This window comes from Penicillium hordei (genome assembly GCF_028827395.1).
Source record: "Penicillium hordei strain IBT 12815 chromosome Unknown utg000001l_segment0_segment0, whole genome shotgun sequence".
NCBI lineage: Eukaryota > Fungi > Ascomycota > Eurotiomycetes > Eurotiales > Aspergillaceae > Penicillium > Penicillium hordei.
In genome coordinates, this window is record NW_026623142.1 from 3,883,650 (window position 1) to 3,899,749 (window position 16,100).

The 16,100-nt window shown below is 47.2% G+C and overlaps 8 protein-coding genes across 8 annotated transcripts; 3 read left to right on the forward strand and 5 right to left on the reverse strand.

Annotated features, from left to right (window-relative positions):
- Positions 1-1,370: 1,370 nt before the first annotated feature.
- Positions 1,371-2,778, reverse strand: N7537_001464 (phosphatase PAP2 family protein; the record flags this gene model as incomplete). The annotated part of the gene is made up of 2 exons (XM_056892522.1): positions 1,371-2,250; positions 2,357-2,778. The coding sequence occupies 2 exons, from the start codon at positions 2,776-2,778 to the stop codon at positions 1,371-1,373; spliced, it is 1,302 nt and encodes a 433-aa protein (XP_056757517.1).
- Positions 2,779-5,500: 2,722 nt separating this feature from the next.
- N7537_001465 (uncharacterized protein) lies at positions 5,501-5,905 on the forward strand (the record flags this gene model as incomplete). The annotated part of the gene is made up of 1 exon (XM_056892523.1): positions 5,501-5,905. The coding sequence occupies one exon, from the start codon at positions 5,501-5,503 to the stop codon at positions 5,903-5,905; it is 405 nt and encodes a 134-aa protein (XP_056757518.1).
- A 710-nt stretch (positions 5,906-6,615) lies between these two features.
- N7537_001466 (VIT1/CCC1 transporter family protein) lies at positions 6,616-7,595 on the reverse strand (the record flags this gene model as incomplete). The annotated part of the gene is made up of 2 exons (XM_056892524.1): positions 6,616-7,153; positions 7,240-7,595. 2 exons carry the CDS (start codon positions 7,593-7,595, stop codon positions 6,616-6,618), a joined length of 894 nt encoding a protein of 297 aa, XP_056757519.1.
- An 864-nt stretch (positions 7,596-8,459) lies between these two features.
- Positions 8,460-10,263, forward strand: N7537_001467 (Phosphoesterase; the record flags this gene model as incomplete). The annotated part of the gene is made up of 7 exons (XM_056892525.1): positions 8,460-8,561; positions 8,625-9,038; positions 9,105-9,281; positions 9,336-9,374; positions 9,433-9,641; positions 9,695-9,844; positions 9,909-10,263. The coding sequence occupies 7 exons, from the start codon at positions 8,460-8,462 to the stop codon at positions 10,261-10,263; spliced, it is 1,446 nt and encodes a 481-aa protein (XP_056757520.1).
- Positions 10,264-10,915: 652 nt separating this feature from the next.
- Positions 10,916-11,308, reverse strand: N7537_001468 (uncharacterized protein; the record flags this gene model as incomplete). Its single annotated transcript, XM_056892526.1, has 2 exons — positions 10,916-11,024; positions 11,097-11,308. 2 exons carry the CDS (start codon positions 11,306-11,308, stop codon positions 10,916-10,918), a joined length of 321 nt encoding a protein of 106 aa, XP_056757521.1.
- Positions 11,309-12,090: 782 nt separating this feature from the next.
- On the forward strand, positions 12,091-12,528 carry N7537_001469 (uncharacterized protein; the record flags this gene model as incomplete). The annotated part of the gene is made up of 4 exons (XM_056892527.1): positions 12,091-12,187; positions 12,252-12,277; positions 12,361-12,419; positions 12,471-12,528. The coding sequence occupies 4 exons, from the start codon at positions 12,091-12,093 to the stop codon at positions 12,526-12,528; spliced, it is 240 nt and encodes a 79-aa protein (XP_056757522.1).
- A 332-nt stretch (positions 12,529-12,860) lies between these two features.
- Positions 12,861-13,665, reverse strand: N7537_001470 (TNT domain-containing protein; the record flags this gene model as incomplete). The annotated part of the gene is made up of 2 exons (XM_056892528.1): positions 12,861-13,505; positions 13,576-13,665. 2 exons carry the CDS (start codon positions 13,663-13,665, stop codon positions 12,861-12,863), a joined length of 735 nt encoding a protein of 244 aa, XP_056757523.1.
- A 1,941-nt stretch (positions 13,666-15,606) lies between these two features.
- Positions 15,607-15,822, reverse strand: N7537_001471 (uncharacterized protein; the record flags this gene model as incomplete). The annotated part of the gene is made up of 1 exon (XM_056892529.1): positions 15,607-15,822. The coding sequence occupies one exon, from the start codon at positions 15,820-15,822 to the stop codon at positions 15,607-15,609; it is 216 nt and encodes a 71-aa protein (XP_056757524.1).
- Between the last annotated feature and the right edge of the window lie 278 nt (positions 15,823-16,100).

Sequence of the window (16,100 nt, forward strand, 5' to 3'; positions counted from 1 at the left end):
TGAAATTCCAGTCACCTTTGGTATTACGGATCAGCGCGGATACAGCTTCATACCTAGCCCTAAAATAGGGACTGATGCAAGCTAGCAGCTGGTCCCGTGCGACCGACAGAGCTCGGCTATTGGCCCATGCGAGAAGCAAGGACCACACTATATCCCGTCCACCGTGTGGATAATCCTTATCACACCCATGGACTGGTGGGGGTTGCCAGTGCACATGTTAGTAGGAATGAAAGTTCGAATAGCGGCCAAGTTAAAATGTTGTATACCAGCTGCGTTTACTATGTACGATGACAAGAATCCAGAAATGTAAATAATATACAATGATTCATTCATACGCTAGTGATTAAAAATAATGCTAGCAATACCCAACAGGATCTCACCCCCCAAAGTAAGGATAAGAGGCATGCACGCGACCCAACTAGGTTTCACGGGAGGCGTAAATGCATTAGGTTGTCGGATAAGCTTCAACTCTGATAGCCAGAAGCGAAGAGAATGGGCGAAGCTCGAGGGCGGGGAGATGGCATCCGTCAAAAGTACCAAAATCCCGTTCACCCTAGCTGCCATAGTTACTCGAGCTCTAAAAACAAGAGCCCCAGCTTTCAGTGTTCCCTTTCCTCGGATCTTTTCGTGTTGAATTAACACGACAAGAATCCACTCTGTCGACGCCGGTTAATCACCTGCCAGGCGACGTAGACACAAAGAGGGTAGATCGAGACGATCTTTTTGAAAACCCCCCGTTCATGTGCCGATGCAAAATGTCATAAAAACAGCCAGTATTCAAAAATCCTTCTAGTGCACAGCGAGTGGTGGTGCAGCAAAAAGCGCCGAAACTTTTCAGATAACCAGGAAAAAAAAAACAGGTTCAAGTTCCCAGGCGCCTATGATGAGCGAGCGACACGAATGGTAAAAATATTTGTTCATCTAGACGAGCCGAAAGTAAAAAAAAAGGGTGGCTCGCCCAGTTCATAAAGTCGTAGCGAAAGACATGGGTCAGAAAAATAAAGGATCGCCCGAGGGCGTCCGAGAATGTGTACAAGCGAAGGTTGCCAACGGTGGCGGTGCGGGGGATTGGCGAATGCAGGCAGGTGAACAAGGCCTGATCCCTTCCGCCACCGGTATTAATATTATAGACGGAGTTGCCAGCCCAAAATGGGGTGGCGAGGCATGTACAGCCAGAAGGTCAAGAGTACCTTCAGCTCGAGGCGGAAGTACCGCGTGAACCGAGGTTTTATTAAAAACCTTAGGGGGTTGAAGATTGCTCGATGCAGATAATGTTCCCAAACATTGTCGTCAAACATAACGCCGATTCAAAAGCAGAAAGATGCAAGAATGCACTGCGCCAAGCGACATGTGCAAGTGAAGCCCGAGGGTTAGCGTCCAGCCTCGATGTCGTGATTCGAGGTGAGAGTTTCGCTTTCCCAGGTGTAATGATCGTCCACGGGGCTCAGAGAGCCCGAGGAAACGGACGAAGAAGAGCCCACGGTCCACTCGTCGCTGTCCAAGTTGAAATCGCCATCCAAGCTGGCAAGATCATACCCGAAGTCGCGAGAAGAGTCACCGATCTCGACATAGTCGTAGTCCCAGCGGAACATCTTATCGGCCTGCACTCGGGGTAGGAACCGGGTCTTGGCAAAGTAGAAGGCAATCGTGGCAAGGAGACCACCACAGACCAGATCGACTGCGTAGTGGTGAGAAAGATACATGGTAGCCCACCACATCCACAGAGTGTAGGTAACCCAGAGGGGCTTCAACCGCGGGAAGACGTGGCTCATGAACAATGCTGCCAGGGTAGAGTCGGCAGCATGGAGCGAAGGGAATGCACCGAAAACAACAGGGGATTGTTTGAAGCCCGAAGTGTAGAGATCAATACCCAGCAGCTTGTCAATCCGAGCAAGACCAGCTGGGTTTCCCTGCATGGAATAGTCGGCTGGGGCCAAACCATACAGGTTTTCATACCAGGGTGGCGAGCAGGGGAAAGCCAGTTGAATGAAGACAGCGATCATGCTGATGTATCCGAGAGTCCGGGCGTATAGAGGGGTAGTTCCGGGGGGGCCGAAGAAGAAAAGGATCAGCGAAACGACGAATGGCGCTCCGTAATGGCAGAGTCCGTAAGGAATCCATGCCAGAATGTCAAGCACCACATTTTGGTGGGCGGATAGAATGTTGCTGATGTTGGCACCGTACAGGATGTTCTCCATGGCTGGTAACACTCGAACCCAAATGGCAGGCCGCCAATCGCTTGGAACGAATCTAGAGACACACATGTTAGCGATGTTCATACCCCCACACATCCTGCTCACGCCACGAGGCCGTGGCAGACGCATCTGCAAGAAACCTAGCAGGGAGCAAAACTTACTGGCATCCATAGAAGAAGATAAGCCATCCAGCAACGGGGAGGAAAGGCAAGAAGAATTGCCGGGTGATTGGCATGAGGAGGGAGCACAAGAGTCCAGTGGCGATCGCGGTCTTTCCCAGTGGACCAGGCGACTGGATGATCGTCAAGGAGAAAAAGCCGATGATGAGGAGCAACAAGTATTGGAAATCATACAATGTCCATCGGTGTGTTTGTAAGGATCTAAGGGTGTCGACAGGCGAGAATGAGGTTTGCAACCTCGATATGGACGACGTCGGCGAGAGGCGGCTCCGGAGTTTGGACCGAAGCTTGCGACGCATGCGATGTGGCACCAGAAGCTGGAATGAGCGCCATGGCACTTGGATCTGAAGCTTTCCAAACTGATTCTGCGTGCGATCTTTCCATGACGGATAGGAAGCGCTCATATTCGCGGCGACTCTCCTGTAGGATAGTCCGGATCAGTTTGGAAAAGGGGTGGTTGAGACTTCAAGGAATGCCGCGGGACGAGACGGAAGGAGGTCGCGTAACGGAAAAGAGGCTTATCGTTGGCCACAAGAGAGGCTCATGAAAAGTTGAGTTGGGCCGATAGGAAGGCGAAGGATAGGGCCGAGGGGCGTGAGTCCCAGGGAACTCAGGAGGTCACGTTGACAAGGGTCGGGATGCAAGGAGAAAAGGGCACAACCGATAAAACCCAGGATAAACAGAACTCGAGAAACCCAAGGAGACCACTTAAAGCCCTGAAACGGAGATATTAAGAATTAAAGAAGAGAGATGGGAAGAGAAAAGGAAAAGACCTGGATTTCATCCATGGGAACTTGAAGTATTGTATTGGTATTATTGGTATTGACCAATATCTAAGGTTTTGTAATTTTTCCTGGTATGATTACATCCGTGCGTGGGACTCCATACTGGATTATTATGTATTACTTTGTCTATGGCGTCACTAGTCGGGTTTTGTTCGGTACATTTTTAATCTTTTTCCATTTTTCAGGTACAAACGTAGATTGAAGTATATTCTGTACTCGATATTCTGTACTCGATATTCGATATTCGATATTCGATATAACTATTTATAATTATCCATCTCATTTCTATTCCAATTCTGACCGGAACCCTCAGCAGTATGTAATAATACATACAGTTCTGGACATCCGGTCTGAGAATTTAACTCGGAAGCCACGGAAGCAACGGAGATCACATTTCTGGGCATATTTCGGACTTTGTTATGTCAATGGTCCGACATGTTAGTCTTTTTATGCACATGACCCCGAGACTCCCGAGAATCTTTGTCTACAATTTGTACTAAACTTATATATTATATATCGGTATAACATTATGCTATGTTGACTTCATACGACTTTGATTACTTTAGACTTCAAATTCAAATTAAATATGTACTTATGTACTCCGTACTCCGTGGTACTGCTGAAGATCGTCCCGAGGTTCCAAAATTACAGCTGGGACGCAAATTTTCGCAAATTTTCCATATAAGATCCATCGTCGGAGTTTGATTGGCTACTTCTCCTTTGCCCCCATCGTTCAGTTCCGGTATTATACCCCATCAGAACTATCTAATTTCGCTTATGCACGGTTTGTAACATCTTGTTCAACTGTCGCCCTGGTGATTCAAAACAGCGCTAGCTACAGGACTAGCGACCTCATATTAAGGCCGTTGGCAACGGCCAACATTTACTCCGTTATCCGTAGATGCTATACTCCCGTATTTTGTAGTATGCATTGCCATCAAGGAGGCTCAGCCCCGGTAATGCTGAGCCACACACGATGAACACCTGAGAGCCCCGGTTTGACAAGCTAAACCGGTTACCTAGAAGAAAAACATAAGTCCGACGCTATTGGGACCGTTTTACATGGGGCCAGCGCGTATATGAGGACGTGCAGCCTATCATGCAATGATGACCTACCCTCAGGGGATAACAGGTAACCCCTCTAGGGGATACCAGCCTCCTCGTTTAGACAACCAGTGTACAATAGCTTTGCCGTAAAAAGAAATTACACAACAAAAGACGGCACAGCTATGGTTGAATATACTTTCCACCCCTTGACTCTGGTACACATGCGTTTCAGAATTTCAAGTGTCGCGCGACCACAGCCAATCACACCTTGACTTCGTCTCCAATCCAGCGTCAAAGCTCCCTAGGCATTTTACAATATAGGCAGCTGTTATTCTGTAACCTCTAGGTAACCATCCCGAGGCTTATTATTACGATATTGTAGTTTACGACGTATTCATTTTTCCAAACAGCACGCGTTCGTATCCGTATCTGGGGGCGGCTGCCTAGAGTGGGTTGTCAGGCTTAGAAGTGATGCAAGGCTGATGTGTATGTTGTAGAGCTGCGCCACATATATGAAGTCAAGTTGTGCGGAGTAACCTTGGAACCAACTTTGGAAGGTCTTGTTCGCCTTGCGGCTAAGCCTCGTAGGGATGTAGGTGCAGGTCAAGAATGTAAGAGATCCCTATGATGCTACTTTTTATATGAATACTCGGTGAGGTCACCTACCTCATTGCTTCGTCGTCAAGATATGCGAATGAGCCCTTGGCATTGCACCGGCTCACGTTTCACACATACTTTAATGGCCCTTTACAACTAATTTCCGTTTGACACGCCCGTGCTTGTTTGATACGAAATACCATGATCGACGTTTCTGCGTCGTCGATCCTACCAGGCTATCATATCACATCCCCGCAAACCCAATGCGGTCAGTGGGGAATATGACTACATCGTACATTTTATATTTTATATCATCCCTTGAGACAAAAAGAAGTTGCAAAGATTCAGAAAGTCTACATTCTCGTAGACGTGTGCTATGCTAAGTATAGGCTCGCTACATGCACTGGTATTTGTGAACAAGAAACGCCAATTATCCGGCTAAGCGCTTCTTTCACCATTCATTGGATACGACGTGGTGACTAAGACTAAAGAGAGAATACTAGAGGTTTGTGCATTATGTTCGGTGCTTATCCTAAGATTAGATATTGTGACTGCATCATTATCATATTTTTCACTGCAGTTCAAAGCCTCATAACCACTAACCCTACCATATCAAAGTGAGCACTGCCGAGGAACACTGCTCTCGTGCAAATTTCTAAAGACACACAGCATTACCTTCCCATTTATTGCATTCAATATGTCGTCGACAGTTCCAATTTATGTCGCCATCAGCATCGGCGACGGCGTTTACAAACACTGGGGTGTTTTCATCGATGCACCCCAAGAAAAAGACAAAATCTTCCTCCAGGTAGCGGGCTCGGATGGCAGATTCCGCTATGAACTGGAAACAAGAGATGTTCAACGCTCGGAAAGACTGGTGGAGCTGCTTCCCCTATATGATGTAGACGTCGCCGAAATCAACCCCATCAAGACAGTCGCTAGCCAAATCACCGTCCACAATGAAATTCGAGGTTGGAACTGCCAAGACTACGTCCTAGATCTTCTGGAGGCATTGGAAAATGAAGCGATAGTGAACAGCAAAGATGAGAGGTACAAGAAGCAGAAAGATTTGCTTCGTGGGAAGCAGGAAGGGCTGGCATAGGGTGTTCTCCTTTCTTATGTGTGTGATAGTCATTTACCTATACACGTAACGTAAATATATAGGTATTAGTACCAAATTGCCCTGGTATTTGTTGAGGCCTTATGCAATTCTATTTCGAAACAATTAATCTTTTCGTTGTTAACTATTGCGTCAGGTGCCCGAAGAAGTCAGAATCGTAGAAACCATTAGACCGAGTCGATGATTATTGCCACAGTATATATTTTGCCTTGTTATTCCTGATCGACCACCCGCTAGCCGATTATGCCAAGGACCTTGGGGGAGTCTATGGAGGGGCTAAAGAGTGTTACATTGATGAATGCTTGTCCAGAGCTCAGCGACTTGGCATTTTCAGCATTTTCGGTATGCCACGAGAGCAGCAACATCTGTGAAGCTCTTCCGCTCCCTTCTGGTGGTTGATGACCCTTGTGCTATGCAGGGATCCGGGCTGTTTTGGTGATGTCAGGACTAACAATATCATGGTGAAACAAGATCTCAGTTTTAAGGACTGCTATATTGTTGCTAAAAAAATTGACCGAGAGGAAAGCAGCCATTAGATAAGGGAATCAAAGTCCTCATTCGATTTTGGTTCAGCAGTTTGCAAATCAAGAAGTAAACCCAAACGCCATCCGATGTATCGCCATAAACCGAGAAAAATAAAAAAGTCGCTCAGCGCCAACACCGTGAAAAAGGAAAGAGGCTTCGATGGCCATTCAGTCATGCTGATGGTGGTCTTCATGAGCGTCAGCCAGCATCTGGAAGCCCTTCACCAGCCCCATTGCGGAACCAGCGGCGATACCGCCAACTAGTACCATTTGTATACCTCCAATGACACCCTTGCGGATATTTCGACGACCACGCCAGCCACTGACAAAGCACGTCTTTACATATCCAAAGATAAACAGCGCAATGACCATGGTAGCAATGGACCACCGTAGGGCGACGAAGGCTTCATGTGGTCCGACGAAAAAGTATGGTATGAGGGGAATAAATCCGCCGATAAAGTATCCCAGGGCAATTGTGAGAGCACAAATGATAGCTCGTGAGCCTGAGGGTTCGGGCAGAGTGTGGTGGAAGTTCATGAGAAAGGATGGAAGCATAGGAGAGCTAGACAGATGATTTTTGAGTTGTGCGACCAGTTCAAAAGGCAACTCGTAGGGCTCGAAAATGTCGGAGATGGTGTCAGACACAGAGGCGGGGTCGGTCATAGTCTGTGTTTGAGTCTCTTTTAATGTAGCTTTGTATGACTCCCTACAAACGTGTCAGCTATTGAATCTCCAGAATCTCTTCCAGCGGACTCTCATAGGTAGTAGGATCCAGTATCTAGGTAGACTTACTCCTCGCTTTTGGCACCCAGATACCCACCGAGTCCCATCGATATAGCTCCTGCGATGAGTTCTGCGAGTCCACCGAAAACAACGATTTTGGTATCACCCAATGCAGATAGTCCAGCAGTTAGGGCGAAAGGCACAGTCATGCCGTCGGAAAGACCGATGATGGCATCGGACACGGTGCGACCGTCAATGAAGCGCGAAGACTTTCGCTCCGAGTCATTGTGACGGGTTGTGTTGTTCCCGGCCTCAACATCCGGTCGAAGTTGAGAACGAGAGTCCTTTTCATCCTCCGAAGAAGGACTACGATCGGAGAGGGGCATATAGCTCGACATCAGGCCAGTCAGGGAACTGATTGACATAAGTAAGAGATCGGATTGAGGACTGAAATGAAACGTTGCAGTACTCCTTGAATGGGACTTGGGGAATGTTTAAGTGAAAGCAAGGGATACGAGATTAGCCAGTTAGAGCACGCGGTGCAGTCATGAGCTCTTCCCATGCTTACATCCCTTGCATATCGATAAAGAAGTGATCAGGTCCCGCTGCTGACCACAGCCTATCGAGTGACCAAAGAAGACAACGTGCTTGGCGACAGGGCACGTGCAACGCTGATTCGAGGAGCGCCAGCTTCAGTGCGGGGCTATGTGGGTTCCTGAGAGGGACTCCCGCAGCTTAACTTGAACTCTGGGACCAATCAGAAATTGTTATTTCCAATCCAGAATCTTTTGCCTACGGACTCCGCACGGCTCATGTGCCAATATAAACTACACCGTATACCCATTGCCCTAAGAGGAGCTAATCTTGATGGATATTGCTAGACATTTTAGTACCAATGTCGCTTAGGACTTGGTCACAATGTTCTAGAAAAGGGTTTCTAATAGTCACCACGTGGGCCATGGTTACTTCGGTCTTCCTCTAACATGAATGAAGGGTATGTCACGATTCCTCTTGAGGGTCATCTCAATCTAAATAAACAAGGATTGTAATTACCGATGTTGAATCCACGAGCACTGGTGCCTTGTTAAGCATGACCTTCACCCCCGGTGCCCTCTGTGGCAGGTGCTCATGGTACAGGTATTTGTAGAAGATTAGAGATGGCAAGAAGGTGGTTGCAAACATATTTCTTCCACTTTTTCACTTCTTCACTTCTTCCCTTTTCCATACTCTTTCTTTCTTCGCACTCATTCACGAAGGAGCTTAGAGTCTTGCATTGAGCCAAAGTAACTATGATTCTCCACTGGGGCTTCGTTATTCTGATGGCTCTGGCCAGTCTTGCATCCACTTACCCAACTGGGGGTGCTCAGGTGTGGGGCCAGCTGCGAGAGAATGTGAGTGGACCGCACAGCGTCTATGACCCCGAAGGACCAGATGGCTTATAATAGCACTTTCAGATCAAGCATGTCATCTATCTGACCCTTGAGAACCACTCGTTTGACAACATTGCCGGCTATTGGGATTTCCATCCTGAAATTGACAATTTGCGCAATCTCACCTATTGCAATGATTATACCAACCCTAATTGGACAGTCTACGGGGAGCCACTAGCAATCTGCGCCGAGCCGTATGCAACCGAAGTGCCACTAGAAGATCCGGACCACAACTTTGGTGGAGTCACCTACGAAATCTTCCGCCAGTGGAACCCGTCAAAAGAGGATGTCCCCAACATGGGTGGTTTTATCGAGCGCCAATCGGAGAGGTACAATGCTACCCCTGGGGATTCGGCATTCGTGATCAAGGCCTTGAACCAAAAGAAGACCTCCACTCTGGTGGAGCTGGCAAGCAATTTCGCCTTCTTTGATTCATATGTGGGTTATCCTTTGGTCTCAATTTGACTATATTGCAGATGACTGACCGTTGACCCTATTTTGTAGTTCGCTGAGCACCCAGGTCCCACTAACCCCAACCGCCAATTCGCAACTTCGGGCTCATCCTGTGGTTTTGTCGATAACACTGATCAGTCCGCTGGGTTCTGGAACAATGTGACTGGGACTACTTGTGCGGTCTCGATCTTTGAATCGCTCAGCAAGAAAAATATCAGCTGGAAGAACGTGAGATAAGGTTTGCTCTTTTATACTGACAACTAGCTAAACATTTCTATATAGTACTACGAGACCGACATCGTCGATGGATTCATGTATAAAGTCAGTCACTCCCTATACTCATCCAAGTATCAGCCTGGTGACTAACAATGATATCAAGTGGGTGCAAGACAATGCAATGGACCGTCTCGTCCATGCAACAGAGCTCTATCATGACCTGGAAGCCGGCACGCTGCCTTCATTCTCGTACTTGAATCCAGAGTGTTGTACAGTTGATTCGATGCATCCTACCAGCAGCATGGCAGCAGGGGAGCAGATGGTCAAGCACTTGTACGACGCCCTGCGTCGCTCCAAGTACTGGGACAAGGCGTCAGTTCCATTATCCTCATGCCGAGTGTAGCAATACTGACACCCGAATACAGAGTTTTGATCATCAACTTTGATGAGCACGGCGGGTTTGCTGACCATGTGCCCACTCCAGTCAACGTGCCTCAACCCGAGGACGGCATCATCTTCAAGGGCAGGTCATCAAACCACAATTTTACGTACGACTTTACACGCCTGGGAGTCCGGTATGCATCTTAATCCCAATTTGAGTTCCACCGCGTGAATATTCAACTTATCCTTTCATCATAGTGTCCCTGCTTTCATAATCTCACCCTGGGTGCCCGCCAACCTTCTCATCCACGACCAAGGCACCATGTACGCTGACAATTCGGCCTACACCCATAGCTCAATCCTGCATTTCTTGCAGGAGCTGTGGGGACTTGAGGGCTTGAACAACAGGGTCCAGTGGGCCAAGACCTTCGAAACGGCTTTCACTAACAAGCGGCGAGATGATACGCCCAAGACGTTAGTTAAGCCGACCTGGTATGGTGGTAGTGGGCAGCCAGAGCCGGAACCGTTTTTCCTTTTGAACCAGGATGAAAGCTACTACGCACGTCGTCAGGCTGAGGCTAAGGCTAAGGCTAAGGCAAAGGCAAAGGCATAAGGGATGGAAATGGAGAATCGTCATATTGATAATGCAACTATGGTGGAATACTAAGGGATGATCATTAAGATCTCCGGCTAGAAATGCGGATCTCCCGTTCTAAGATACCAATATCAGTTCAATGGATTGAAACGACGCCTACTACATTTATTTAGTGGGCCATGAATCCAACCCAGTCAACTGACAACGACTCAAATCTTAATTTATCAGTATGCAGTGCACTAAACAACTTAAGCCAGACGCGATCTCAAAGCAGAGTCGAGTTTAGATCCCCGGATTGATTTACGAAACAGAATTTGGAATAAACGACGCATAGTGATCGCAGGTTCGAAATGGAAATAAGATCATATGTCAGGGCTGGCCTGGCCGTCATTCATTAATGCCTTTACCGAGACAATAAAGAAATAGGTATAAACAAGAATGTGAAGATGTCAAAGAAGATCCGAAGCAGGTGTGAACGCAGTTTTCGGGGACCAGCCCTTTGCCAGGGACTAGAGCATGCGATGAAACATGAGATGGAAGGAGGATAGAAGCAGAAAAATATGTCCAGTGTAAACCGCGAGCGGGGAAGTATACATGGCGAAACCTGTCGTAGAACGAGTCAGTACGGTCGAACCAGAATGATAATTAAACAGGATGTAGGTCCGACATACTACTTGCGTTTCTCAGCATCCTTCTGCTCCGAAGACGCGCCAGTCATATCCCACAGTCGGCTCTTGTAAGCGGGGAAGGAAGTGTGGTTCCACATGTTGAAGAGGACGCTATGGGGAAAACATCGGGTCAGTCGGCGCTAACAAGCAAGGGCGGGAAAGGAACAGCAAAACAGAACATACCTCTGGGTCCGGTCCTTGTAGGCCTCGTCTTTGACCTCCTTTACTTGCACTTTCATGCCATCTCTGGTGAAAGCAATATTCTTGCGCTCCATCTTTTCGCGCGTGTTTTTGCCTACATCCTGCACGATGCTGTAGACGATGAATCCGACCGCGGCAACAATGCCAACAAAGACGAGGAGCAGGATGAGGGGAAGGAGATTGCGGGCGCCCATGGTGGGGTTTGTTTATCGGAGTGTTGGAGGGTAGTAGTCCAGTGAGTCGAGAGGCGAAGATCCGAGGATTAGGGTGGAATCAGGGGAAGAAAACGGGGAAGACAAAAAAGCAATGGACTATATGCCAAGAATAGGTGTCTTGTAAATAGTTGCAGCCTTCGGTCTTTTTCTAGGCACGGTTGCTGCCTGGAGTGGACCTGGATGGTTTTTGCACAACAGGAATGCTGTTGAAATTCCAATGGGGGAAGGCTGAATATGTGAACCTGAGACTCGGGGGGGTTAAGACCTCTTTGTGTTTCAACGCCTGATTTTAAAGTAGAAAGTGACGTTTGATTCGAGGGGAAATGGCTCGCATCGTGGCTGTGTCTGAATGTGGCTTCCAAGCCCACTCCAGCCCTAGAGGGCTTAGCCACTTGCTGAGTCATTTCTTATAGGCCCCGGTCCAGTCCTGGCATTTTTGAGGTTAATTTTAGCTCAAAATCAGATCTAGATATACTTGTGTAGTTAATCGGATCGGTTTGATATACAACATACAGTTGTATGTGTTGTTATCTTTGCTTGCTATCGCTATGAAGATCACGATCACCTCTATTACCCCCACTACTACCTAAAACAGGATGATCTTGATCTCATCTGCGTCATCATGATAGAATCCAAAACTCACGACTACAACGTAAATGGGCGGTGAATCTTCGGTCCTTCTTTTCTTTGAGATAATCTGTCTGGGGTATCTCTTTACATATTCTAGTTCATGACCTAGCAGCCCAGCCAAATCCGACACGATGTGTGACGTCCCTTTCTTTCCGATCTTCCCTGTCTGCTTCCAATGCGGCACTGACCAGAACCCATGTAACTGCAAGGTGGTTGGCCCGACACTCGGTAAGTTCGGTTCTTTGTGGTATGAATCGCTGGAAAATGAGCCCATGCCTGACGAAATGAACAGGGTTTCTCTCTACTATTGTTGCAGCAGTAAGTAAATATAGTATATTCTCGGGCGACAGCATGGAGACTCTCTTGCTTGACTCCAGGCTCATGACAACCTTTTCTTTTAGGTCTTCTGCTACCCCCTATCGATCTTCTGTGGTTGCGGCTGCACTCAAGCTGGAAAGGAGTATGTCTTGCTGTCCTGCTACTTCTTGATATACAGACTAACAAATAATAGCATGCTGGGATTCCCTGTCAAAGTAAATCGGAAAGTCAGTAATGCCATTCCGATATGAGTTTAGGAGCTAGGCGCTTGGAATATATTCGAAGGCCGTTTAGTTGTATCTAATCATTTTATCCCAATGTTGTATTGATACCATGCGCTTGATACAGCCCAGTACCATTTTGGGGGGATGTTTTTCGTACAGGATTTCTGCCCACGTACTTATAGAGAGACCTTTCGTTTCGTTCCTTTCTTCATAGAGTCGCAGAGCATAAATGCTCAAAAGCTATTAGTAACATTACATTTGGCGATTAAAAAAATTATAACTAGCATATACTGCGAGAAAGAGAACTGGATGTCCCGAAAATAATCACCTTTCCTGTCCAGAATATCCCCGAGACATAACTAGGTGGAAGTCTTGTTGGGAGCAGGCAGATAATCCGCAGAGTATTCATCAGCTTCATCATAGTCTTTCAATTCCAGTCTTTTCAAGAACCCCCCTTCCACCAAATCTAGCACAGTGGACTGAGCCAAAAGTTGCGATCCAAATCCGGGCTGCTCAAACCAACCCGCAACGGGTCCCAAGAGAATATCGAATGCCTTGGTCACCTCGTAGACATGGTAGTTGTACGGGAAGCTGCTGTTGGGTGGTGCAAAAAGATTGGATGGTGGCAGGGACCGCTCGATATATGGTGCTCCAAGGGGTGCTAGGAACTTTCCATATTCAGACCCGAACCTATCAAGTTTCTGGCCCACGCGGAGTGTGATATTCCCTAGAATCGACACATTCTCGGATGTTGTGGCAAATCCGTCGAAGTCTGGATAGATCCAGTAAGCTGTTGGGTCGGAAGCGTTCAAGGTCCATTTCTCCAGGAACTCGACTGGGCAAAGCTCGCCGAAGCGGGAGTATGTCTCGAGCTCATTGGAGAGAGGGAAAAATTCAGGGAGGTCCTCGGGACCAAGTCGTGGGTCACCACAAACAGCAGTAGAGTTCACGTAGGTCACCCCTTTACAGGGATCGGGATAGCATCTTTCTGGGTAATCTGGCTCCTAAGAAGTGTGAGCATCGAATATTCTAAATTCTGCGATATCGAAAAAAATATAGGGTATTAGGGCTGACCTTGTTTGTCTTATGTCTGATAGGCGTGACGAAGGACGCGGCTTCTGCTAGAGCAACTGAAAGGACCACACTTATAGTTGAGAGATGCATGGTGAAAAGGAAATGTATCCCTGATAATCTCTGCCTGGATGCTGCCCGAAGAAAGGAGATGGACTCATTAATATAATTCAAAGTGCCAGGGAGGATTTATCTTCAGATCTCGCGATCTACAGCGCTATTCAAATCATACACCTAAGCTATGCAAACATATGGATCTGGCCTATTGTTTCCCTTCGGAGGGTTAGCCACGCTCCCCTTTGAGCTCACTTCATTCCAATCGGCATCCGGTATCCTTCCCCTTGCTACTCTACTCGGGTATCATCACCCAATTTTTAGGCTGGCATTTCTGAAAACTCCAACATATCATACTCCCAGGGTAGGACAAGGTCCAACAGAATGGCCTACACTATGTTGAATGTTTTGCAATCCCTCTCCATACCTCGCGCAACTCATCCAAATACTCTTTCTATTACCCTAACGGAGTACTGCAAGGTACTAAGATGGAAGTGAATGAGATGTGATGAAACGTCGTATTGACAATCTGAGCTTGGAATGCTCTAGACACAATTAACTCCAATCATTGCGTATTTGAGAGTCATTTTCTCGTATACCTATTCAAATAACACGAGAAATATGGGGCACCTGAAGAAGTCAGCTGCGTTAGCTGAGCTATCAGCCCCGGAAATATGCAGGCAGATGCGCATAACTTCCTATTTAGGAAAATAAGAAACAACCTGCCTCGTACCCTTTACCCCATACTTCGCACCTACCATTGATTTGCTTATCTTCCCGACAAAGAAAACTTCATTGCTCGTGTTATTATAACAGTCTTCCAGTCAATTTGTTTCTTCCAATCCGATAACGTGTGATTCCCTTGTCAGCTATCATCGGTTCGGATTATTTCGCTTGTCCTTGCATTCTATCTCAAACCGGGCGAGTATGGAGCTAGAGTAAAGGAGTAATATAAATCAATCAATTATGCATCACACATGCGGGTGATAGGGCATGAGCATGAATTTGCTCGGCCATGAGATTCGAGACTCACGCCTTGGCAGGCTTGCAGAAGATGATTTCTTTCACAAAAGTTGAGAGCTGAGATCGGATTGTCGCGTGACCAATTGCAAATCTCCAAGGGATAGATTTAGCTTTTACAGGTTCGGTCACTATTTGCTCTCAAGCAGCTTAACGCTAGTGGAATCACTTATGCATCAACTTGATACGTCAACTTGCCTACATGTGCAGGATTGATTGCGATGAATGCCCCTTCTCTCCCAGCGATTATGATCCCACCCTGTATGGAGTATTTCCCTCGAAAAGAAATCGACCCCCTATAGGGCCACTTGGTTTCTCCACAAATATAGGTTAGCTGCGTGATGTCGAGACTGCAATACTCGGGGGATTTTCCAATAGTCCTACCGATCGGTACAGGTTACAACCCAGCAATTACAATATGGCACAACTGAAGCCTTGAACAATACATTCTAAGCTCTGATATTGCTATTTGCTATCTACAAAAGCCCCTTCCACTCCACCACCACAATCGACATTATCCCTCGCCCTTTGTTTGGGCTTGCCGGAGTCCAGTCCTTGAATGTACCAATCTCCACAACGTTGTTCTTCTCAAGTACTCTCGCGCTCCCTGTATTCCCAACAAAAAAGCTGCCTTTAAGAAGATGAAGATTCATCCGAGGGATAGCCCAGTCTTGAATGACAGTTCGAACAGCAACACTCGTAACTCCTCGGCTGTGTTGAGTAGGAGAAAGATAGTCCGTCAACACCGTCAGCAATCGAGCCCGAGTCTCACTGGGGTGTTCATACATCCTATACCCCAGGTGATATCCTTGTGCCCCGCGGGCAAATCATTATTTTGTTGCTGTGCTAGCGCACGTTCTGGGCTATCGGGTCGCAACTCATAGAAAGCATACCGCGCGAGTGAGATCTCTCCAATCAAGACATCTCGAAGCGGTGCGCCGGTAGCAGGATCTCTTTCTGTTACTTCGCGTATGCAGACGAAAGGACAATTATCAAAGAACTCTGGCTCCTCTTTGCATTTAAACCGTCGCCCTGCTGAATTTGCGATGCTTCGAATTCTTTTTGCAGAGTAGACAGCAGTTCTTCGTTCTCTGCTATTTTCGTTTTTACCCAGTCCACGCCGTGCTCGGGCAGAAAAGAGGAGTACGCATGTGAATCATTGAGAATTTCGGTCATGACAGCAGATGTCTCCTCAATCTGGTGTTCACGGTATGGAGTGATGATGATGTTTGCGCATGGAGTTGGAGATAGGGCTCTTTAGTGAGCGGGCTGTAGTGGACAGCCATTTTCACACAACCTCGACTAATTGTAGAGCCTCAATTGGGATATCTATACTGATTCCAGAGGTTAACTTTATATAGGCTTGCGTTTTAGCTTCGCGGGGCTCCTTGATATCTTTGTGAGTCACTCGGCAAATGAGGGCTAATCAATTGTAGGCAACGCTATTGTTAGCC